The sequence below is a fragment of the Rhineura floridana genome, chromosome 10 (assembly GCF_030035675.1).
Source record: "Rhineura floridana isolate rRhiFlo1 chromosome 10, rRhiFlo1.hap2, whole genome shotgun sequence".
Taxonomy (NCBI): Eukaryota; Metazoa; Chordata; class Lepidosauria; order Squamata; family Rhineuridae; genus Rhineura; species Rhineura floridana.
The window spans coordinates 73689520-73713598 of NC_084489.1; the positions used below are offsets into that span (position 1 = coordinate 73689520).

Consider the following 24079-nt stretch of genomic DNA (forward strand, 5'->3'; position numbering starts at 1 on the left):
ATGGGTTTTTTGTCATCTGGCCAAAAGCGCATCACTTTGCCACCCTTGGAGGCCTGCTGTAACAAATCTGAGCCACTTTAGGGACATGATTGCTCAGATTTGGATAGAGTTGGAACCACAGTTAGAGCAAGTCCAAGAGACGCATCCAGAGCACTGTCTGTTCCATCTGAATCTGTTTTGATAATTGCAGCCTGAGGATGTGGACAAGCTGCTTGAAGGTGTATGGCTGACCACCTGCCCCTTTGACCCTTGCCCATCTTGGCTTCTTAGAGCTAGTCGTAGGGGTTGATTGGGTGGGTCTTCATTGAAGGAGGAGGAGGTATCATCTGCCTTAAAGGAGGCAGTGCTATGCCCTGTCCTTAAGAGGACCTCCCTGGACCTAGAAGTGTTAAACAGTTATTACGCAGTGGCAAATATCCCCTTCTGGGGCAAGGTGGTGTCAGTCCAGTTTCAAGCATGCTTGGAGGAAACTGATTACTTAGATCCATGCCAGTCTGCCTTCAAGCTTGGTCATGGCACTGAAACTGCCTTGGTCACCCTGGCTGATGACATTTGTTGGGAGAGAGATAGGGAGAGTGTCAACCTGCCCGTTCTCCTTCATCTCTCTGTGGCTTTTGATACTGTTGACCATGGTATTCTTTTGGAGCGTCTCAGGGAGATGGGGGTTGGGGGCATTGCACTTCAGTGGTTCAGCTTCTACCTCCAGAGCCACTTCCAAAAGGGCAGGTAATAAAGTAAAATAAGAATAATACTGTGTGTGTTTTGGACATGAAAGCTTGCTTTCTGTATCTATTCAAATATAGAAATAAAACTTTATACTCCCTAAACTAGTGGTGAGCTCAGTTCACAGAGCTAAAAGACTGCTGGGAATACAGTTCTGTTTCACATTTACTTGTGTCTCGAGGTATTGCTATCCCCCCTTGGCTGCAGCTTCCTTTGCCTACTAAAACATTCTGAAGGTCTCCTGGTCCTTTGTAATGGGTTTTGAATGAGGGATGTAGATGGGAAATGGGTGATTCTCCTGCATGCACACACGAGTGCAAGTACCTTCTGCTTGTGCAGCTTAATCTGTTTTGGAATCAAGCCTTCACGTTTTAAAATATTCTAATGTTATAATTGAAAAACTTTTTATTGTGAAATAAAGTTGGACATTTATCTGTGGTCGGTTGCAATCTGCTAGTGAACATGTTCAGCTTGAATACTGGAGTTTTCTAATATTTTTCCCCATTTTCTATTCAGACTTTTTGACAGAACTTTCACTAATAAAAGATCGGCTCACAACTGAAAATTGATGCACTATCAATGTTAAGTGGATAACACAGCTAGATCTTACATCTGCTGTGTTAAAATAGAAAACTTTGTTCAGGTGTTGGGTGTGATTAAAGCAGTGTTCTCTGTATTATTTCTGCATTTTTAATGTTCTATATCCAAGTAACATTTTCACATTTCATATACAAGTGGTGCTGATCCAGCCAGGATTCCTGCAAAGGAAAGTATTAATGAAAACTTCTCCAAGAACAAGCTTTAAAGTTTTCAACATGTTGGAATCCTCTTGTTTGATCAAAGCCGCATTTTTAAGAACCACTCACTAATACCATGTTTCAGGTTACACCACCTTCCCATGTAGCTTCAACAGAAACTTGCTGCTAATGACAGTTTGGCAAAACTGATGAGTCACCAAGTTAATGCTTTCCAAAAGAGCTTGATTATTTGTGTTGAGACATTGATATTTTATGCTTAAATAAACAAGCATTCATGGTTTGATATTTGAAATTATCTGTCATTGAGGGAGCAAAATAGAGCAAAGCTAAATAATGGTTAACCTGAACCTTAGCAACAGGCACCAGAATGCTAGTTTTATTATCTGCTGCTTTACAAGGGTTGAGTGATGCTGAAGTCCCTAGAAAATGGCTTTACATTGGGCAATAACACTTGTTGTTGAATCTGTAGCTTGTTGTTGAATCTGTAGCTTGTTGTCTTGAAATAAATACTCCTTTATTGGAGAGGGAAGATGGTAAGGCCTTTTCAAAAGGGACTGCAATCAAAGTTTATTTGGTCTATGCGAACAAACAAATAGATTTGGCGTTCTTGCTATACTCTTGCTTTTGATTGCTGGAGGAAAAGGATCTGTTTGATGGGAAAGAAAGAATGGAGATAGTTGGTTCTAGTGGCTTTCTTGGATTAATTTTTCTCTTCTTACTCTGTAACTGATTATGAGAAATATATTTAAACCTATTTACAAAATCCACCTTTTATTCAAGCTTATTCAGATCTGGTTTTCCAGAGATCGTTGTTAGTGAGGGTTGTACCTGGGTTGTGTGATGAAACAGCTTTCAGAAGCTTAGCTGTACTTCATATAAGCCAAAATGTCATAACATGCACTTAGTTCCTACATCAGTGGTTTTACTGAACGTTCATAATAATGACTTTAGAAATAAGTTTTTAGTTCAGTTGTGTCATTGGGGTTTCTATAAACGGTCCTCTGCTGCAGTCATTATGAGTGCTACAGGCTTATGATACTTAAATTGGCAGATGTTAGCATGAGTTCAGGGTCCCAAATAGCTCTCCGTGTATTTAATTATAAAACACAATGCAATTAATATAAAAATATCAATTAGCCATCACTTTGGCTGCTACTTAGCTCTGGCATCTTCATGTATGTTGGGAGATAGAAGCCAGGCTGCATCACGAATGGGGTGAGGCAGTATTATCCATTTCCCCCCTCTTGTTGTGATTTTGCCTTCAGGGAGATGATCTGGCTTGATTTTACTTCCAGTTCAAAAAGGCTGTTTCAGAGTAGCTTTTACTTGAAAGATATGGGGCTGTGTCCAATGCTGCACCTCCACTGGCAAAAGGGACTTATGTGTATGCAATGGAACTTCCTCTCCTGGTTCCTCCAGCTCCCCCCTCCCTCACATGCCCGCACAATTGACTCCAGAGCAGATTTTGGGGACACAGAAGAAATTGAAGTCCTGTTTTGCTAGTGGAATCCCGGTGGCGCAACATTGGATGCAACCCTAGGCTTTTTTTGGCCATGAATAGTCCATAACTCATCTGGTAGCTAAATGTGTTGTTGTTGTTGTTATGTGCCTTCAAGTCGATTACAACTTATGATGACCCTATGCATCAGTGACCTCCAATGGCATCTGTCATGAACCACTCTGTTCAGAGCTTGTAAGTTCAGGTCTGTGGCTCCCTTTATGGAATCAATCCATCTCTTGTTTGGCCTTCCTCTTTTTCTGCTCCCTTCTGTTTTTCCCAGCATTATTGTCTTTTCTAGTGAATCCTGTCTTCTCATTATGTGTCCAAAGTATGATAACCTCAGTTTCATCATTTTAGCTTCTAGTGGCAGTTCTGGTTTAATTTGTTCTAACACCCAAATCTGTCTCTTTCACGGCCCGTGTTATGCGCAAAGCTCTCCAACACCACATTTCAAATTAGTTGATTTTTCTCTTATCCGCATTTTTCACTGTCCAGCTTTCATATCCATACATAGAGATTGAGAATACCATGGTCTGAATAATCCTGAGTTTAGTGTTCAGTGATACATCTTTGCATTTGAGGACCTTTTCTAGTTCTCTTATAGCTGCCCTCTCCAATCCTAGCCTCCTTCTGATTTCTTTACTATTGTCTCCATTTTGATTAATGACTGTGCCGAGGTATTGATAATCCTTGACAAGTTCAGTGTCCTCATTGTCAACTACAAAGTTACATAAATCTTCTGTTGTCATTACTTTAGTCTTGACGTTCAGCTGTAGTCCTCCTTTTGTGCTTTCCTCTTGAACTTTCATCAGTATTCGTTTCAAATCATTACTAGTTTCTGCTAGTAGGATGGTATTATCTGCATATCTTAAATTACTGATATTTCTCCCTCCGTTTTTCACACCTCCTTCATGGTCCAATCCTACTTTCCGTATTATATGTTCTGCATATAGATTAAATAAATAGGGTGATAAAATACAACCCTGTCTCATACCCTGTCCTATTGGGAACCAATCGATTTCTCCATATTCTGTCCTTACAGTAGCCTTTTGTCCAGTGCATAGGTTGAGCATCAGGACAATCAGATGCTGTGGCACTCCCATTTCTTTTAAAGCATTCCATAGTTTTTCATGATCTACACAGTCCAAGACTTTGCTGTAATCTATAAAGCACAGAGGGATTTTCTTCTGAAATTCCTTGGTCTCTTCCATTATCCAACATACGTTTGCGATATGATCTCTGGTGTCTCTCCCCTTTCTAAATCCAGCTTGAACATCTGGCATTTCTTGCTCCATATATGGTAAGAGCCTTTATTGTAGAATCATTACTTTACTTGCATGGGATATTAAGGCAATAGTTTGATAATTACTGCATTCCCTGGGATCCCCTTTCTTTAGAATTGGGATGTATGGAAGTGGAAGTGGATTGCCTTCAAGTCGATCCTGACTTATGGCAACCCTATGAATAGGGTTTTCATGGTGAGCAGTATTCAGAGGGGGTTTATCATTGCCTTCCTCTGAGGCTGAGAGGCAGTGACTGGCCCAAAGTCACCCAGTGAGCTTCATGGCTATTTGGGGATTCAAACCCTGGTCTCCAGGTTGTAGTCCAAAACCTTAACCACTACACCACACTGACTCTCTATTATAATGTATATTGAATACTTAAGCTGAATTCAACTAGGATCATAACTCTTGTATGACAGATGTCTTAATTTTGCTCCTGAGTGTATCTCCAAAATGGTTGAGAGCAAGCTTGAAATTCTTTAATTTGTAAACATTCATATTTCACAGTGGGTAGAGATATAACATTTCTGGAAATTTTGGAAAATGGAAATGGACTGCCTTCAAGTCGACCCCAACTTATGGCGACCCTATGAATAGGGATTTCATGGTAAGCGGTATTCAGAGGGGGTTTACCATTGCCTCCGTCTGAGGCTAGTCCTCCCCAGCTGGCAAGGGCATGCTCAGCTTGCCACAGCTGCCCAAGCCAGCCCCTTCCTTGCCTGCAACAGCCAGCTGGGGGGCAATGGGGCTCCTTGGGACTATACAGCTTGCCCACGGCTGCACAGGTGGCAGGGCACGTAATCCCTGAGGCACTCACTGTGGGGGTGATCTTTAGCTGGCCCTTGAGCGGGGATTTGAACTCGCATACAATTTGAATTTTTTTTAAAAATGCAGTATTAGCGCTTTTCACAGATTGAAAGTTACTTTGTTACTTCAGGAACATAAAATGTAATTATGTGCAAGTTGGTTTGGCATAAAATTATCACATTTGGTATATTAAAAGTACATTTTATTCCAACAATTATTACAAATTGAATTTACGTTCTAAAATTTTTACTTTTTTTGGTAACAAATGGAGCTATAAGCTCCTTAACTGTAAGGAACCTCTTTTGTTTTGCCAGTTTATGAGGAGCAGGCAAAAAGCAATTTAAAAAACACAGAAGAAACCATCAACATTAATAACTAAGAAAATTATTTATGTTTCTGCTAGTCCTCCACAGTGTCGACATAAAGTACTCATACCCATAAAAAAGAACTGAGAAAAGGGGGGACCAAGATTCAATGAAACATTTTATTCATCATGCTAAAACAAAACATTCCATAATCCTTTCCCCCCCATTTTTCAATTTTTCTGATTTTTTGGGAAAAGAACAAAAAAGGCTTCGGCGGGGGAGGGGAGGGATCTGAATTTTTCCAGGCCTTCACATCTCTTAACAGTGGGAGAGTTCTTCCTGTCACTAATTATTTTAAAAGCTATCTGAAAATTTTTGATCTTATTCTTAACCTTTGTGGTCTCTCAGCCACATCTTTGTGGTACAGTCAGTGAATGAAGCTAATGAACATCAGTATGTCCTTTGCTGTTTTTTAAAAGAAAAATCCTCCGAAGCTGTCGCTTGAACTTTGAACCAAGGCAGCAGCCATGTGGCTGTGGCTGTTGCTACGCACCTAGAATGCTGAGTTATCTTTGGCAAAACCACAGAGCTGTTGGATTGTTCAGCTCTTTCACAGCTATTTGTATAGTCCAGAGCACTCTGGCCTTGTTCAATTAAATGCAAGTCTTGTACAAATTTGATCCCAAACGAATTATTTTGTTGTTGTTGAAATCTAGGTGTATTATCTGAAGTAGCGTGGAAGCATTTATCCCTTCAGATGACTTATTATAATCTAGGAACTTAATTAAATGCAACCAGTATTGAACAATAGGAGTTGTGTTTTAAAAGCTATTGCATCCCTCAGTAGTTAAGAGTTTTAACTGCAGAAACCTCACATCTATTAGCTCTCAAACCTCACATATATTAGTTCTCTAACTGTTGTGTTATCTCTACAGTTAGAACTTTAGCTACAGCATTTTACAGTAGCTCCTGAAGCATGTTCCTACTATCAAAATACTAGTTGCATCTTCAATAAACTCTCCTTCCTGAAAGAGTTTAAGCAGTTGAAATGGAATGTGTGGAAACTCATTTAACTACAGGCCAGTGATGTACTAGAACTGGATGCCCAGCCAGATCACCAGAAGCAGCTGATGTTCCTGCCAAGACTGAGCATGGAATCGCTAATACCAGTGGCTGGCATAGCAAATACAGACTTCCTATTGTGTGGCAATCAGCTCTCAAAAGCTGTGTGTTGGTAGTTTAGCATCTGTATGATCCTCACTTGAGGCAGGGAAGACAGCTGCACTGCCAGGTTTCTAGACACAGAGCTTTAAACAAAACTTAAAGCAATAATTCCAATGCTATGTGGTAGGACTACACTAGTGTGCCATGAGAATTAATTGTTTGTGTGTGTTTGTGTAATCCTGTATGCTCAAAGGGTCCCTCCCACCCATAGATTAGGCTGTGTGCTTTCTGAATTAGCTATGCCCCTTTCTGATAACCTGTCATTAGGGTGGGTAATTGTACCATGTCTCTGCATAAGATGTCACCTTTGATGTGTATGCAGGTGCATGCCCACAGCCCAGAACACTTATGAAGAAAAATAGTATAAGCTCCCATGAACACAAGTGCTTCTTATTTCACATTCTAGAAAAGTAAACCTTTGTGGGTATATGAGTGAAGGGCATCTTGATTCTTTTATTCAGAAAAAGTGTACCTTAAGAATCAAAAGTTAGTGAAATTGTGAGAATTCATGTCAAGCTAGGTTTTAGTAACTCGATCCCATTTAGTAATGTAGGGAAAAGATGTTGACCCAAGGGCTTGCTGTCAGTTACTTAATTTTGGCAGACCCCTCCCCCAACTCAAAATATTAGTTGCACTATTCTGAAGTTCCTAGCCAGTGTCTGCTAAGTAAATAGTCTGGATAGTTTTAAACATTCCAATATTCTGTTTTTTAGCAAACTAATATTAATATTACGAATCCACTCACATTGCTTCAGCCATTGCCATTGTACATCCAGCAAGTCAATAAAATAATTGTACATGACAGTACAATTTACAACCTTAAAAAAATAACTCAAAATTTTGCTAATGCCATTACAAAATGTAGCAACTATTCACATTTAACTTGGATTCCTTATTAGTCTACTTAACAACGATCATATAATTATTATGTCAGTGAGCAGTCACAGTGAGAAACATCTTAACGATTTCTCCCACAGTAACAAACACGAATTATGTGGGATCTTACAGAGCATGCCCTCTAGCACAGCTGATGGTATCATTTGGAATCTCACCATGATTCTTTTCTCAACTGGAATTTATCTTTCATGATATAACTATTTCTCTATCTGGTTTATACTTGAGTAAAATATGTAAAGGAGTGCTCTTAACATATTTAAGTGATGATTGTTTATCATTCCGAATAATACCTTGAGTCTAAACAAACCATTACAGAACATAAATTATGGGCACTTACTACAGTTTAATCCATGTAACTGAATTTTGCAAAATGAGTATGACATTTTGGGAAGTGTTATCCACTAAGTAAGGATCAGCTAATAACTTTTCAGTAAAATAAGTGAACCCCATTCCAGTTGCAACAAAAATGCTGGTGTATTAAAGTCCTTAGTAAAACTGTTTTAGTCCAAATTTTCTGGGAGATCCAGGTCTCTGTACCATTATAAAATGGACTTCGGATTTCATCAAAGGTTAGCACTTGGTTTCCACCACCAATTTGCCAAAATTAAAAATGTCCTCTACAGTTTGTTCTGCTTTAAGGATGGAGAACTGGGCCACAACCAAGAGGAAGTTGAACTAGCTTTTACATGAATGTGAGACAGAAAATAACTAAGATGCCTATAACTCTGAATTTGTATCATGTTTAATCCTTTGCAGAGTACAGCTTTTTGTGGCCATTTCTGAAAGCCACCATTTTGGAGTTTTCATTGTTAACTACCATTAGATGACATCTGACCCTGTGCTTAGCAAAGTAGGGTTAAGTAATAGTGGGCTAGGAAAGAAGGAACTGGAACGAAAGAGAGCAAACCAAGAGACACAAATCAAGGGATGGAGTTCAGAAGAGGGAATCATCCATATGTGAGATGCGAAGGGGTGAAGGAAACGTTCTGGGATAATGGCCAGTGGGAAAAGATACATATGACCAGCATCTGCAAAAGTGAGGAAGTGCATATTTGAAATATCTGGACAGATCTTTGACTACAGGTGTCTAATGTTTTAGTAGTTAATAACAGTAAGGGCAGAGTGAAATTATTTCCATATAGACCTTGAAATAGGCAATAATGGTTTCTTTACAGCACTGTCTTGGAAAATGAGAGAGAACTGACCGATTCTCCGCTTTCTAAATCGAAACATTTCTTGGCTGTAATGTAGCAATTAAAAACAGATGCCTGCTAGCTATGCAAGGTGTAATGCTGTCTGTTAATGATATACAAACTGCTAACATCAAAAGGGAGAATAAACAGTATTGTAGTGCCACTTCCTATTCAGAGGTGTGTTTTATCCCTAGGCAGAGGGTGATGAGCTCTGTTCCAGAGAATGAAAGAGTTGCTGGCATCTCTTCAGTAATTTATCAACCAAAAAAGGTTTTTTACTGGCAGGATGTTTACCTCTGTAAAGCAACTACGATTGTGAAAGAGAGCACCTTAAGTGGCAGTAGGGAATGGACATGGCAGCCATAACTAATTGCCAGCAGATGCCAAAAGGTCCAACAGGCTTTTACCAAATTCATCTCTCCAAAGAATATGCATACTAATAAAGTAAAGGAATAGTATTGCTGTGGAAAGTCCCTTCTAGAACAGTGTAATTGTGATTAGGAATCCCTTTTGGCTACTTGTTCTGAAAACATTGAATAACCATATTATTTCTAGATAAGGTCAGTACCAGACATGTTTTTCCATAGTTTTTGTTTATGGCACTTTTTACTATAATTCCTAACTTGCATGTGCAGACTTTGCTCATGGAAGAGAGCTTTCCTACAGCTGCAGTCCCTAGGGCTCCTGAAAAGCTGACCCTAAGGTTGGGGTGGGGGCTGGGGAGTCCAGCACAACATGGATATAGTGCAGGAGGATGCAGCAGAAAATAGTATTGGTAAATATCAGGGGTGGGGCCTTGTTCCATGAATGCTTTCAGCTCCTGCAGTGGGAGCTCCAAGAAGAAGCTACTTCAAAAGATTCAAAAGCAGTGTGTTTTCTCTACTGGACTAAAATCTAGGCTTCTCAAATCTCCTCCCTCCCTCTTTGCTTTTTAAACTGGCAAATTATTTATTGACTGGTTAGATCAGAAATGAGGGAGCTCCATGGTGTGGTCTTCTGTTAGTATGTTTGACTAGGAAAGAAGATTGGATTCTCCGAGTGAGGCATTGCAAATATACTGTGCCTTTGAAATGCAAAAATGACAAATTTCTTTAAGAAGAATTACCATGTTGGTCTTTTCAAAAGATGAGAGAAGTATTCTAAGTACAATAGGTATACGTGAAGTAAATATATATACATTGAAGCCTTATATTGCTGTTGGATCATGATAAATTATATGTAACGTCTAATCATTATCAAGAAACTTGTCGTTTGAAAACTTTATAAAGAAGAAATCTTTATATGAAGAAATCTTCCCTGGACCCGGAAAGTCTTAATAACTATAGGCTGGTGGCAAATGTTCCATTCCTGGGCAAGGTCCTGGAATGAGTGGTTGCAGGCCAGCTCCAGACACTCTTGGATGAGGCCGATTATCTGGATCCATTTCAGTCGGGTTTCAGGCCTGGTTTTGGCACAGAAACAGCCTTGGTCTGATGACCTTTGTTGGGAGAAAGACGGGGAGTGTGACTCTGTTGATTCTCCTTGATCTCTCAGCGGCTTTCGATACCATCGACCATGGTATCCTTCTAGGATGACTGGCTGAGTTGGGAGCGGGAGCGACTGCATGGCAGTGGTTCCGCTCCTACTTGGTGGGTCGATTCCAGAAGGTGGTCCTTAGGGAACACTGCTCGGCCCCATGGATTCTCCATTATGGGGTTCCACAAGGGTCAGTTCTGTCCCCCATGCTGTTTAACATCTACATGAAACCATTGGGTGCGGTCATCCAGCGTTTTGGAGTGCGTTGTCATCAGTATGCTCATGACATGCAGCTCTACTTCTCCTTTTCATCTTCTTCAGGTGAGGCTCTCAATGTGCTGAACCAGTGCCTGGCTGCAACAATGGACTGGATGAGGGCTAATAAACTGAGGCTTAATCCAGACAAGACTGACATGCTGTTAGTGGGCGGTTCTTCTAACCGGATGGTGGATGTCCAACCTGCTGGATGGGGTTTCCCTCCCCCTGAAGGAGCAGGTTCATAGTTTGGGGGTTCTCCTAGAACCATCTCTGTCACTTGAGGCTCAGGTAGCCTTGTTGGCACGGAGTGCCTTCTATCAACTTCGGTTGGTGGCCCAGCTACACCCCTATCTGGACAGGGATAGCCTGGCTTCAGCTGTCCATGCTCTGGTAACCGCCAGATTAGATTACTGCAATGCACTCTATATGGGGCTGCCTTGAAGACGGTTCGGAAACTGCAGCTTGTGCAAAATGCAGCGGCCAGATTAGTAACAGGGACCAGACAGTTTGAACATATAAAACCGATTCTGGCTCGCTTGCATTGGCTTCCTATATGTTTCTGAGCCTGATTCAAGTTGCTGGTTTTAACCTATAAAGCCTTACACGGCTTGGGACCACAATACCTGATGAAACTCCTCTCCCGACACGAATGCACCCATACACTATGCTCAACATCAAAGGTCCTCCTCCGGATGCGTACTCCAAGGGAAGGTGGGTGGCTGGCATCAAGGGAGAGGGCCTTCTCAGTGGTGGGTCACAAATTATGGAATGATCTCCCCGATGAAGCTTGCCTGCCGCCAACATTGTTATCTTTCTGGCCCCAGATGCTTTCCATTTCTCCCAGGCATTCTAACAGCATGTGCAGAGCTCTGACCCCAGGTCTTTTAACATGTTTATCTTGTTTCATCGTTTTAAACTTTGTATGGTTTTTAAATTGTATATTTGTTTTAATGTTCAATGTTTTTAATTTTTGTAAACTGCCCAGAGAGCTTTGGCAAGGGGCGGTATATAAATGTAATAAATAAATAGAGGAGGACCATCTCTCTGGAAAAAGAGGACCAAAAATGCAACTTTCCCTGACTAATAATAAGTAAATCCTGTCATAATGGCAGCATTGCAAAAACACTTGTAGAGAGGTGCAGTCCATTCCCCCAAACATGCGTAATAGTAATCTTTGTAGCTTTTAAACTTTTAACTGTGAAATCATACCATTAATAAATATTTAATATTTTGTATGCATTAGGATCACTTTTTTAAAGTTTCGTTAGTGAAACAGCTTTTTTACATTTGTAGGGGTAAAATTCTGTTAAGGCTCATTCACATACTCTAAACCAATAATGACTTATGCGTTGTGTGACACATACAATATAATATGAAGTGAGTGTGTACATGATCATGTAGTACAGATTATTTGTACAATCCTTGCACCCATGTTCTTGAGACAGATTGCAATAGTTGGGTGTTCTCCACACATGCCCACACTACACTGCACATTCTCTTGTACGTTTGGCAACTTGTTCTACATATGGTAACCACACCCCATTGATGTAGGTGATTGTCACATTCATCTGTGTGTGAATCAGCCCTTAATTGAAGTGTGTGCTTCGTGTTGACAGCAGTTCATAGTCTACTGCTGATTCTATACTTGGATAGGTTCATGTGGCACACTAATACTTGCAGTCTGGGAACTGATAGAAAACTGTGATAATACTAGTCCCCCTATGCGTTAGGGCTAAACACAGTCTCATTGGAAATGCAGAGGAAAAGCAACAAAACCAGCCTGTTTGTATGTTGCAGTGCAGTCGTTTATACTGGTCAACAGTACTTTCTTTGTAAATGTTAAAGATTTGATGCTCCCAGCTGATACAGGTGTAAGGACACTCATCCCAGGAGTATTGGTATGAAAGGTCTGTGGGTTCAAATGGGTTTTCTTTATTTCTATAGAACTTGTTTTTTTATCATGCTCGTACTTGTAACAGCAGCTTTTGAAGGTTTAGTAGTATGTTAATCCAATTTACAGATAGCAAAGTTACTATATCTGTTTTATTAGGGGGGGGGAATTTGGAAACTGCAGCTGCTGCAGAATTTGGTAGCCAGATTGTTGACCGGAGTAAGTTGGTCTCAACATGTAACATCAATTCTGGCTACCAATTAGTTTCCAGGCTCAATACAAAAATCTGGTTTTAACTTGTAAAGCCTTATGTCGCTCAGGACCCCAATACCTCAAGGATTGCCTCTCCCTATGTGAACCAGTCCAGACCCTGCAATCACCATCGGAGGCCCTTCTTCATGTGCCCCATCTATGAGAGGTTCAGAGGATGTTAACATGAGAGACAGCCTTGTAGTGGTGGCTCCCTGGCTGTGGAACACTCTCCCCAGCGAGGCACATATGGTGCCATCTTTATCCAACTTTAGGCACCAGGCAAAGACCTTCCTGTACACCCAGGCCTTTGGCTTTTGATGACCTCCATTAGTGGGATGGGATTTGTATGTTGTTATGTGCCTTCAAGTCGATTATGACTTACGGCGACCCTATGAATCAGTGACCTCCAAGAGCATCTGTCATGAACCACCCTGTTCACATCTTGTAAGTTCAGGTCTGTGGCTTCCTTTATGGAATCAATCCATCTCTTGTTTGGCCTTCCTCTTTTTCTACTCCCTTCTGTTTTTCCCAGCGTTATTGTCTTTACTAGTGAATGGATTTGTATACTTGCCCTTTAATAGTATTTATTGTTTTTGTTTCAATTTGGTTTTTAATTGTCACAGGTGTTTTTTAGGTTTTATGGATTATGTTTTAATTGGTTATGTATGTCGCTTTGGCTTATCTGTGAGAAAAACAACCCAATAATAATAATTCCACTTATGAATCTTTCTATCAAATATTTCAAACCAATTTAACAGTTGACCTGAGCAGAAATTTGGCCACAGTGGTCTAAGCACACCACTCTAGCTCAGCTTTCCTCAGCCTCGTTCCATTCAGATATTTTGGATTATAAACTGTCATCATCTGTGACCATTATCCATACTGTCTGTGGCTTAAGCAAGTTGTAGTCTAAACATCTGAAGGACACCAGGCTGGGGAAGACTGCTCTAGCCACTACCGCACACCAATATCAAAGTGCCTCATTCAAAATCTCTATGTAGAATAGATATCTAGCAGTTGTGCCTTCTTTCAGGTTAACTGTCACTCAATTTTTGTGTTGTAGGGTAAATTCTATAAATTGCAAAGCTGCATATAAACCTGTCTGATTAACTTGAAAGGAATCATTTTTTTAAAGGCAGATAATTACATTATCTGAGTAGATAGTAGCTGAATTACTGGATGATTTTGCAGTAGACACTGGATGACCCGCAATAATTTTGACTACCAGTAGCAAAACTAAAGGCTCTTCTACTTGGATATAGATTTGTACTGTGTGTGGCACAGTGAGGTAGGTAACTGGCTGTGCCCATGAGCCATCATTTTGTATCTAGCTCTCCTCCACGGCTGTTTTGACCTCCAGTTGGTGTGTGGATCCTAGGGTTCTAATAAAAAAGTAGATCCACATGCCTGAAACCTAGCCACACCTGCTATACACACTTTAACAGGTTAATATTTCTCAGCCCTTTGGCAGTATGGCCAATCTGTTTTGGTGATACAACACACTTTTTGCCACGGCTGTATCTGTTTTCAAAGATGGAGACACCCTTGTATAAACATTACGTACTAGTCAAACATATTGAGTCATCTGTCCAGTCTTTATTGCAAATGCCAATTGTTTCCATGGAGTCAGACTGGACAGCCGTATGAGCTCAGTGTGCACTAAGCTATTTCTAAAAAAAACTTTGTTTGACACATCACTCAGTTACCAGTCCATTCTCCATTGCTAGATTTTACAGCGAGAAATGCTGTGGCCTATTATTCAGAGAGTTAAATTGATGAGGTAGCAACCCCAGCTATAGGAACAAAACAGAATTTGGTACATGCTTTCTTGAAGCTGTGTAATATCAGTGTGTTGCCAGCATGCCCCATATTTATTGGGGAATATTGTCTTTGCCAGTGAGTAGCCTGCGAAGAACTCAGTCAGATTTTTTCATGGAAGATAAGTACAAACCCTGGACTTTTCAATGTAATCTGCAGACTGTTATTGAGTGGCATTGCCTTCTGTTTATCACAGTTCATGTTCTATATAGCCATGCATTCTTAATGACTTTTTTCCTTCTATCTTTCAGCTTAGAAGGTGATCAATACAGTTCTCTCTGAGGAGCCAGAAAGCAGGCAGCTCATGACTTCTGATCAGGACACTAAAGTTGTGGCTGAACCGCAGGTGCAGCAAGTACAAGAAGTTAAAGATAGTTCTCATCTAGTAAGTATTGTGATGAAGTTTTGATAAATCTGGCTGCATGAAAGTTTTAATAATTTTAGCTGTTCTATACTCCAAAGTATGTGCCTGCCTTTGGTAACTTATCATAAAAGCTATTTTTAAAAATTCTGCTGTAATAGAAGTCTTCCCTTGGCTGGTTTCATGCAGTTGTGCTAAGCATGTAAATTAGAAGCAATCCTTCAGGTTGGGCTAGTTACAGTCATTTAAAGGAGAAACTACAGGAATACCCCGCATTAACGTACGCAATGGGTCCAGAGCAAGTACGTAAACCGAAAATGTACTTAAAGTGAAACAGTACCTTTTTTCACGTATCGATGCATATACTGCACTGCAGTCGTCACATATGGGCATAACTGATGTAAATAACACATTTATAACTAAAATAAACACAGTAGGCCTTATTTTAAGAAAAAGTTTGTAGTTGGAAACTGATCGGGTGGTGGCGTCATGCTGTTAAGTGTCCGTTCTTGTGAAGCGAGCGTACGTAAACGGGAATGGTGCTACTGTAAATATGTCTGTACTCGTGAGTGTCCATAAAGTGAAGGTCCATATAGCGGGGTATTCCTGTATGTCACTAGGTCCATGGATGGAACTGGTCTAGTAAGAGGGATAAGCTACACAACTGGTTTCTGATATGCTTGCTTTTGGGCTTTCTGCTACCACACACCATGTGGCTTTCATTTCTATAGCAAAGAGTGTAAGAGAAGCCTTGCTAACTTTAAGATAGTTGACTCCACAAAATGAAATGTCAATAAATGAAAATGGGTACCCTACAATATTCTAGTATTCAGTGTGTGGCTTTCAACATATCATCAATCATAGTATCAGCCTTTGGGAAAGCCATTTTTCCCCATGTGTGTACTGGCAGAAAAGACAGCAGACAGAATCAAGCAGCAGGCATGAGAAGCTAAATATTTTTAGGATCCACCCTATTTTAGGTTGTTTTAAATTATTAAATTTTTAATGCTGTATTTTTAAAATGTTGTAACTCGCCCTGGGGCCTTTGGGTAAAGAGTGGGTAACAGATAATGATGATGATGGCAACAACAATACAATCTTTCTCTGTGGGTTAACTTAACACATATCTTGGCTAGACCAGCTGTTGCAAACATAATTGGTGCTGGAGATAAAGGAATGTTGAATGAAAACACAGAATTGTCTAAACTGCTCAATATTAGAAACCACTGTAACCTGAATTTCTGTTAACAGTAAACTTGATATTTCTAGCAATGCTTCAGGTGCAAGTTTATACTGGGTTGGGTTCAATCCAAGTTATTCTCACTTGGTTCCCACTGGAATCAGTATGACTTGATCATAATTACTATTTCATATTGATTTCAGTGCAGCAAATTTAGGCTTGAAATCAACCAAGTCATTGGATGACTAGAACACTTTTACTTGCGCAGTGGAATTTCTCCCCCTGTGCATCCCTGCACCTCCCTAGATCTGCTCTCATTGAGGGACGGGGTTTTTGAGTTGATGACTTTTGTCTACTCATTAATTTTATATCTCTAGCTGTACTCCATTAGTGCAGTCCAGATGTGATTTTAAATTAGATTTAAATCTAGGCAGATCGTAGGGCCTGTATTTCCAGAAGATAGGAAGAACAGGATGCTCTCTGGCAAGGACCACTTGGGCAAAAGGCACCAGCTTCTTCCTCCCTGAGAGCCAGTGTGGCGTAGTGGTTAGAGTGTCAGACTACAACCTGGGAGACCAGAGTTTGAATCCCCATGGAGCCATGAAACTCGCTGGGTGACCATGGGCCGGTCACTGCCTCTCAGCCTCAGAGGAAGGCAATAGTAAACCACCTCTGAATACCACTTACTATGAAAACCCTTCATAAGGTCGCCATAAGTCTGAATTGACTTGAAGGCAGTCAGTTTCCGTTTCCGTCCTCAATTCACTCTAACTTGAGACATCGGAAAGCATGGTTGATTTATGTGTTATCTGCCATGTTCACCTAGCAATGGGCAGCACAAATTCCAAAAAGTATTCATTTTACTGGTATGTGTAAGACAGCAGGGAGTTCAAGTAGGTTGTTAAGTGAAAATAGTATGTAAACTGCTTTTCAAAAGCTGACAAATAGGATAATTATCAGATTTTCCTCATTCTATCAAAGAGACAAAGCATATGCACATTTTTTTCAGAATTAAGTGTGTGTGGCTCTTCTGACAAGGCATTCTTACATTTACAAGGAGAGACAGCTAGCCAACGTTCTTAACACTTTGCTTGTTTGGGTGATGAAAAACAAGGAAAATCCTCCCAGTTCATAGTATAAGCCAGAAAAATATAGCTAAAAGATGCATCGTTTGGCATAATGCTTGCTTCACGTGCAATAATATTGTATAGCGTTTCAGTAACTGGGATTTGGATTTTGAGTGGCAATAGCAAATGAAACCCCTGCACTGTTTAAACAGTACTATTTTTGGCATCTGGGTGTTGGCTTGTCTCCACAGCAGCCTTAAAGTGAAGTGGGTATATGCAGAGAAGAGCTTACAGTTCGGGGACTTGTAAAAGGCAACTTAAAGATGGGTTGCTGTTTCAGTAAAGAACTGAACAGCAAGAATGAGAAAATGAGCCTGCTGCAAAAATCTACAGAAGAGGAGTTCTCAGAAAATGGGATAAGTAAAACTTTAACTTCCATTTTGGAGAACATGGAAGGAAAGGAGCTGTATGTAATCCAGGAGAAAATTTGTGGAGAAGCTGCTACTTGTAATAATTCCATGGAGTCGGTTAAGTATCCTTCAGGCCATTGTGTGGGGATTGCTGAAGGTGGCCACATCACCAGTAGGTCTTTTAACGTTCATCAGTATAACATGAAAAGGGCTTTGAATAGGTATGACAGTTTACAAGAGTGTGAACTAACGGAAGGTACAGTTGATGGTGAAAAGCTTACAGAAAATAGCAATAGTGATGTTCAATGTGTGAATAATGCAGACGGCCACCATATTAATAGCAATAGTGAAACTGGATCTACGGTTGCTGGAAAGCGATGGTGTTCATGTGAAAATACTTCTACTTCATGTGTGCCGGTGGCTTTAAGCCAAGGAAACTTCTTTCCGAAAGCTTTAAGTACATACACTGTAAAAGACAACCTAGATATGGGCAAGTGCTTATTAGCACAGGATGAAGCTGAGACTTCTAAAAGTAATTGCAGTGTAATAGGTTCAAGTAGTGTAGATAGAGAGACAGCAGCTTCAACCTTTGCGTATCTTGATATTGACAGGCATGATAAATGCAACAGAGATGAATTCTACAGTATTTGTGTAGTTGATGATCTAGGAACAGAGCTAGAAGAAGGGCAAGATATTGTGTATGGAGGCTGTGCTTCAGATGTAAAAAAATCAGCTGTTCAGGAAATGTACAGTATGACATGTCCTGTAGAAAGTGGGAAACAATTCGTAGTCCAGAAGCCAGCACAAATACCTGTTGACTTCAGCGTCCAGAAAGATGCATGCTCCAGCATAACAGAGGACAGTATATTTATGCCAAAAAATGAAATAGAGATAAAAAGTTCCATTGAGTTAGTGATTGGGGATCATAGGTTAAATACTGACAGCATTGCAGCAGATGTTTTAAGGGCACAAGCACATGGTGAAGAACTTACTAAAAATAGAACTCAGGAAATGGATATGCTAGACAGTAGTAGAATCTTTGTGAATGAATCACTTAGTGAAAACAATAATTCTCCAACACCTGTGCATTTGGAGAAAGACATACAGTATTCTGTGCAATTAAAAAGCAGGAGAAACACATGCAGTTCCACTTTCAGTAATGAAAACAACTGTGATGCTGAAGCAGTAAAGTCTGAGTCTAATGAAAATCAAAATACTAAAGAAGAAAACATGTCATTGGGAAATTCAAAGTTTTCATCAGAATTTGAGAAAACAGCTGGTGATTTCCTCTTTGTAAGTGAAAATAATACAGAAAACCTAAGTCAAGGGAATAGACAAGATTTGGAAAGTCAACAAAACTTTACAGGGAACACAAATGAATTTTGGACAGTATCTGCCAGTATTGATAAGAAAACACCTAACTTTTCTGAACAACGTAATCTAGAGCTACTCTTGAAATATGATGTTTCCCATCTTGAAACATTCTGCTACCATGGAAATCTAGCAGAAGGTCCCATTAAAATGCTTCCAACATCAAACAGTGTGGCCTTTGAAGCAGAAATATCCCATGTTTCAGAGTTCAGCAGTTATGAAGGTGGCAGCTATATAAGGGCTGCTCGGCACAACCTGACTCAAATAGATAACATACCTTCATATATGAGTGGCTTGAGACGGGGATCATGGGGAAGCGAAAATACAACATTTTTTTCTGATCCACTTAATGTAAATGAATACGAGAGAATCCAAAATGAAAATTGCTTGGAGGTTCAACTTCCACCCAACCTTTTAAAAAAGGATAGTAAAACAAGTCAATATTCCAGTTCATTTAATGAAGAAAACAGCTGCTGTGTCTCTTTAGCACATTCTGAAGCTAGTGAGATGGATTTGAATGATAAACACTGTGAGCTATGGGAGAAATGTACATTCCATAGACTGGAAGATCAGCTGAGTGCTGGGACTGACTCCCACAACTTAATAGCAACTGTAGAAGAGCCTGTAAATGGGTTGAAATGTGGCAAACATCATGAGAAAACCCACAGTGAAATGGAAGCCAAGCCCAATTCTGAAAATGCCATTGTTTGTGAGAGCTGTGTATTAAATAGCAGTAATGTTCTAATGCAGAAACATAGTAAAACCTCAAATGTGCAAAAGAGGGCTGTAATTCTGGAAGAGGCTTTAAGTATCCTGCAAATTGATAGAGCTAATAGCCAACTTGAAATTGAGAGACTTCCTGCATCAGTTGATGAGAACTATGCTAGAAGTGTAAAAGCAGAAACTGATTACACTGAGACATCTACCAGATCAAGGGGGGGGAATTCAGGATTCTACAAAAACAGCTCTTCACCTGAACAAAGCGTATTGGAAACCGTATGTCCTCTTACGCCATTAATTTCTGAAGTTTCAACTCCCTATGCAGATAGATTAACAGAAAATACAAAGGAGTCTGCTCCCCAAAATTGCCAGCATAAATTTGAGATCGAATGTGCTTCTAGAACAAATCCCAAAGACACTGTGACTTGTACAGATGCAGGTGGGATTTGTATTGACCCCAGTCAGGTAGACAAATATGCTGCTACTCCTTCTTATGAAATATCTCCTGCTTCTGTTAACGACCAAGAATCTGACCAAGGCAGTGCAAAGCATGTATTGGATCTGATGGAAGATATATTAAAGGAATCTGATAACACACACAAAATGGACATAAGAGATTTCCATGATGATCCACTTTGTCAGTCTGCTCCATTAAGTAAGTTGTTTCCAGCTGCCAAGTTTACAGATGATCAGGAATATCTGATGGGATATTTGTGGATTAATTCATCTTCTAATAAAACTACTAACTCATGCACAACTAGTGAGACAGTCCAAAATGAAGCTGGAGACCTGCCCATTCCTCCTATTGCTATTGGAGGATACCCTTACCAGTTGTTAGTACAACAAAGCAGTGATATTTGGGGATGGCAAGATCAAGATGAAATGTGTGTAAGTATTTTACCATCGTAACTTGATTCATGTGATACTGTTATAAGGAAGTAATTCCAATTCAATGTGAAGATTTTTATTTGATGTATAATCTAAAAATTTGGAATTTTTCCATTTGTTTGAGCAAGCTACTGCCAGTTGCTAAGGCATACATAATAGTGCACCTTGGTACTTGGTGACAGGCATGCGCTACACTTTGATTGTCTCCCACTATTCCTAGCCCACGAAGATTGTAAGAAAGTTGATATCTTACTATTTATTGTAACTTTCTTCCTAAAAAATTTGCAAATTGAATTTTAATATGTTTTTGAAGAGCCTTTTTATCCCAGAAGTTTGAACTGGGAAGTAAATCGTGTTTCTGTACTTGTACTCCTTTTTGAGAGCTGAAATATGAAGATCTGGAAAAAGAAAAAACAACTTGCTGCTATTAAGTTGCGAATTGTTTTTAGCCTTTTGTGAGCAGTAGCTGTTTGTAGCAGTGGTTAGGTCTTATTGAGGCCAAGTAAATAAGCCTGACTTGAGGATTTACTTCTGAGTAGATGGTATGTGGGATTGCAGTTCACATGTCCAGTCTAGGCATTCTTTTTTTAGCAATTTCTGTAAGAAATTATGCTAATGCTAACTTGGTTACTATTACTGCCTTGAACTTGGGCTGTTGCTAAATGCCTCTCCCTCCCAAAATTTGCTGCCTTGCTTCCATGTGGAATAGGGGAAGCTGTTTTGTCAACTTTTTCAGAGTTTCCTAGGGCACACTGCTGGCAAATGAGCGGCACCAGCATTTTTTCTGCATCCTTCTTGGGTTTCAGTTTTATTTCTTGTTTCTACCTCTGGCAGTGGCAGCAGAGCTCAGTGGCAGGCAGCCAGAAAGTTGCTAAGTCAAAATGTAACATGGTTCTAGTGGGGGCGGGGAGGCACCTGCAAAGCTGCAATCCTATGCAAACCTGGGATTAAGCGCCATCAAACAGCATGAATTGCTTGAGCAGACATATGTAAACAGAGGAATAGGGTCTTTGTGACCACAGATTTTAGCTGGCTACCAAGGCCAGGTGTAACTTTGAGGACCCTTGCCCCTTGCTAATAAAGGAAGACATTTCTAGATTCATGGTTTTAAAATTATAGAGCAATGGTTTCCTTAGTTAGGAGTTTTGCAGCAGCAATTGTTGCTACTGTGGTTGTGGTCGTTATTGCTGTAAGATTCATATTTGTCTTGTTAAGTTTGCAGTTTTTCTATATTTAGAAAGGCACACAAGAGCCAAAGTGATGCAAATGAAATTTAGCATAGAAATTTTACAAGACATAAATTTCTCATAACAATCCTAATAGTGCAAGCCTGAACTCTTTAAGGGAATTATTAAATAAGGGAAATTATTGCATAAATAGGCCTGTTTGTCACAACCATATTGTTTTAAGATTTTAAAACATGCATTGCAATAGATAGCTAGTGTAGCCACATACGACTTGTGATGAAAACATAATCTTACATTATGATGAAAATATCATCTTTGAGAACATTTTAATAGTTGTACAATAAATTGTGCTAGAATGGATTTTAGCACACTTGCAGGATGGTGAAGTCTTTCTAGCACCAGCATTTGTGTTGCACACTTTATGTACGTGTCGCATTTTGTTTGCCTGCCTCTTTTCAAGGTTTCAGTGTTAAAAGGACAATGCAATGCACATAGGACGCTGCCTAATACAGAATTAGACTTTTGGTCCATATCAATGAGTATAGCGCACACAAACTGACAACAGCCCTCCATGCTTTCAGACAGACGTCCCTCCCAACCCTACCAGGAAAAGCCAGGAATTGAACCTGGGACCTGTGTCAAAGCACATGAGCTACAGCCCTTCCCCAAAGTCACAATGTAGATAAGCATCCCCTTAGCTCTTGCCTTACAGTTTTGTTTCTGCCCTCATGCTTTCTTTGATGTTCTAACTTGCAAAACTGTCACTTTGGTTCTATTTCACAAGTCAGAATTTAGAAATTTAATTTTTACCATGTTTGATGGTGGGCTGACATTGGTGGGAATATTAAATCCCAACTGTAAGATTGACCAAGGCTCCTAGTTTGACAGGCGTTTGATCCTACCAGCTTGAGGAGTGGCTATCCACCTTGTTTTTTAGATTGGATTTATCTTTTACTGCACCTGTCCATTTTTTAGCGTTCGTGTTGATTTTTCTATTGCATGTTTATTATGTTTAAAAGTGTTGTATGCTTCCCTGAGCACTGAAAATTGCAGTGGATATATGGGATATAAATGGTTTACAAAAATAAAAGTTTACTGGTTTGTCTTCATGTGACCAGGAACTTCAGTCATACAGTTCTGCTTCTGTATCGAGCAGAACAAAAGATAATCCACACTCTCATAACTAATGTGTGCTCTTCAGAATAATTTTATTTCTTATGCCCATATCTCAAATGCTTTGCTTTAAAATTTAATGACTTTGACTTTGGAGATTAGTTCCATGTAGTAAGGGTAGGCATAGTGTGAGCTGCGAGTCCTTGGTAAGCCCTGAGGCTTACCTTGCCTCAGCCAATGGCTTGCTAGGTGGCATTAGGAAAACTGTGTCAGTCACTTTCTGCCCTTCTTCCTCTGCAATATGAGTAAGTTTTAATTTTCCTTTACAGAACTGTTGCAAGGATAACCAAGTTAATGTTAGCTTTTAGGAACATAGGAAGCTGCCTTATACTGAGTCAGGCCATTGGTCCATTTAGCACAGTATTGTCTCTCCCAGCCCTACCTGGACATGCCAAGGATTGGGCCTGGGACCTTTCCTCATGCAAAGCAGATGCTCTCCCATGGAGCTGTGTCCCTTTTGATCTCCCTGTCTCTTAGATTTCTTTTTACCTTTCATATGGTTCCCTTTTTGGTAAACAGCATTTGTTAACTGCTTGATTTTCTAGGATATGGATTTTTTTAATGAATTAACATTATTGGGATTAGTGAGGCTTAAGCTTGCACACTCTTCCATCCTCTGGCATGGCCATAAGGAGGAAACTATAGTGAAGATTAATTGCAGTTTGGGGTTTAGATGTAACACTCAACTAGGATTGTTTTTGTTTTTGTTTTTAAAGTGGAAGGTTCCAGTCTCCTCACAGCCACACCCAGTGGTGGGAGAGTGCTGGGAACTCTGGGTTCACACAGGCTCATCCTTGTAATGCCAAACCCTGGTGTGGGGTGGGAATCACATGAACACGCAGCTCATCCTGGTAACACAAAATCTGATGAAAGCCACTTGAGTGTCTCCATTTGGAGGAAATATGGGTGTAAATCCCATCATAACTATGAACAAATCCTGGATGGTAAGTTCTGTGAATAGAACGGAGCTTTCCTGTCTCCCCTGTCCTTGTGCAACTCCCTGTGGACTTCTACTAGATGGGTTGGGACTTCTGGGAATGGTGAGAAATATGGGGGGGTGCAGATGAAGGGGAGACTTGGCAGAAATGCCCCCTTCCATGAGTAGAAGAGCAGCTTAAGATCCAAGACACTGTAGATAATTCCTTTGAGCACTCAAAAGAGCTATAGAAATGCTAAATATTGATGAATTTGCCTTGACAAGTATCGTAGGGTGAGTTTACATAAACACTGAGGTGCCTCTGATCACAAAGGCACTCCTTCCAATGGTATACCCCTGTTTACCACCTGTGGGTTGTAC

General features: G+C 40.1%; 2 protein-coding genes across 3 annotated transcripts in view; both read left to right on the plus strand.

Annotated features, from left to right (window-relative positions):
• The window catches only part of LARP4B (La ribonucleoprotein 4B), a 76380-nt gene that overhangs the window by 21074 nt on the left and 31227 nt on the right, over positions 1-24079 (plus strand). For both annotated transcript variants that reach the window (XM_061586160.1, XM_061586159.1), the window contains exon 2: positions 14677-14810. In XM_061586160.1, the coding sequence (XP_061442144.1) occupies positions 14730-14810 (81 nt within the window). In that variant the 5' untranslated portion in view covers positions 14677-14729. The remainder of the gene's footprint in view (positions 1-14676; positions 14811-24079) is intronic.
• LOC133364994 (uncharacterized) lies at positions 17314-23721 on the plus strand. Its single transcript, XM_061586158.1, has 2 exons — positions 17314-20422; positions 23499-23721. The coding sequence occupies exons 1-2, from the start codon at positions 17357-17359 to the stop codon at positions 23580-23582; spliced, it is 3150 nt and encodes a 1049-aa protein (XP_061442142.1). The 5' UTR covers positions 17314-17356; the 3' UTR covers positions 23583-23721.

Excerpts from the sequence above, each read along its gene's own strand:
- LOC133364994 (XM_061586158.1), top strand. The coding sequence starts at position 17,357 with ATGGGTTGCTGTTTCAGTAAAGAACTGAACAGCAAGAATGAGAAAATG. Across the intron at positions 20,423-23,498 it reads AAGATCAAGATGAAATGTGT|TGGAAGGTTCCAGTCTCCTC; the intron begins GTAAGTATTTTA and ends TTGTTTTTAAAG.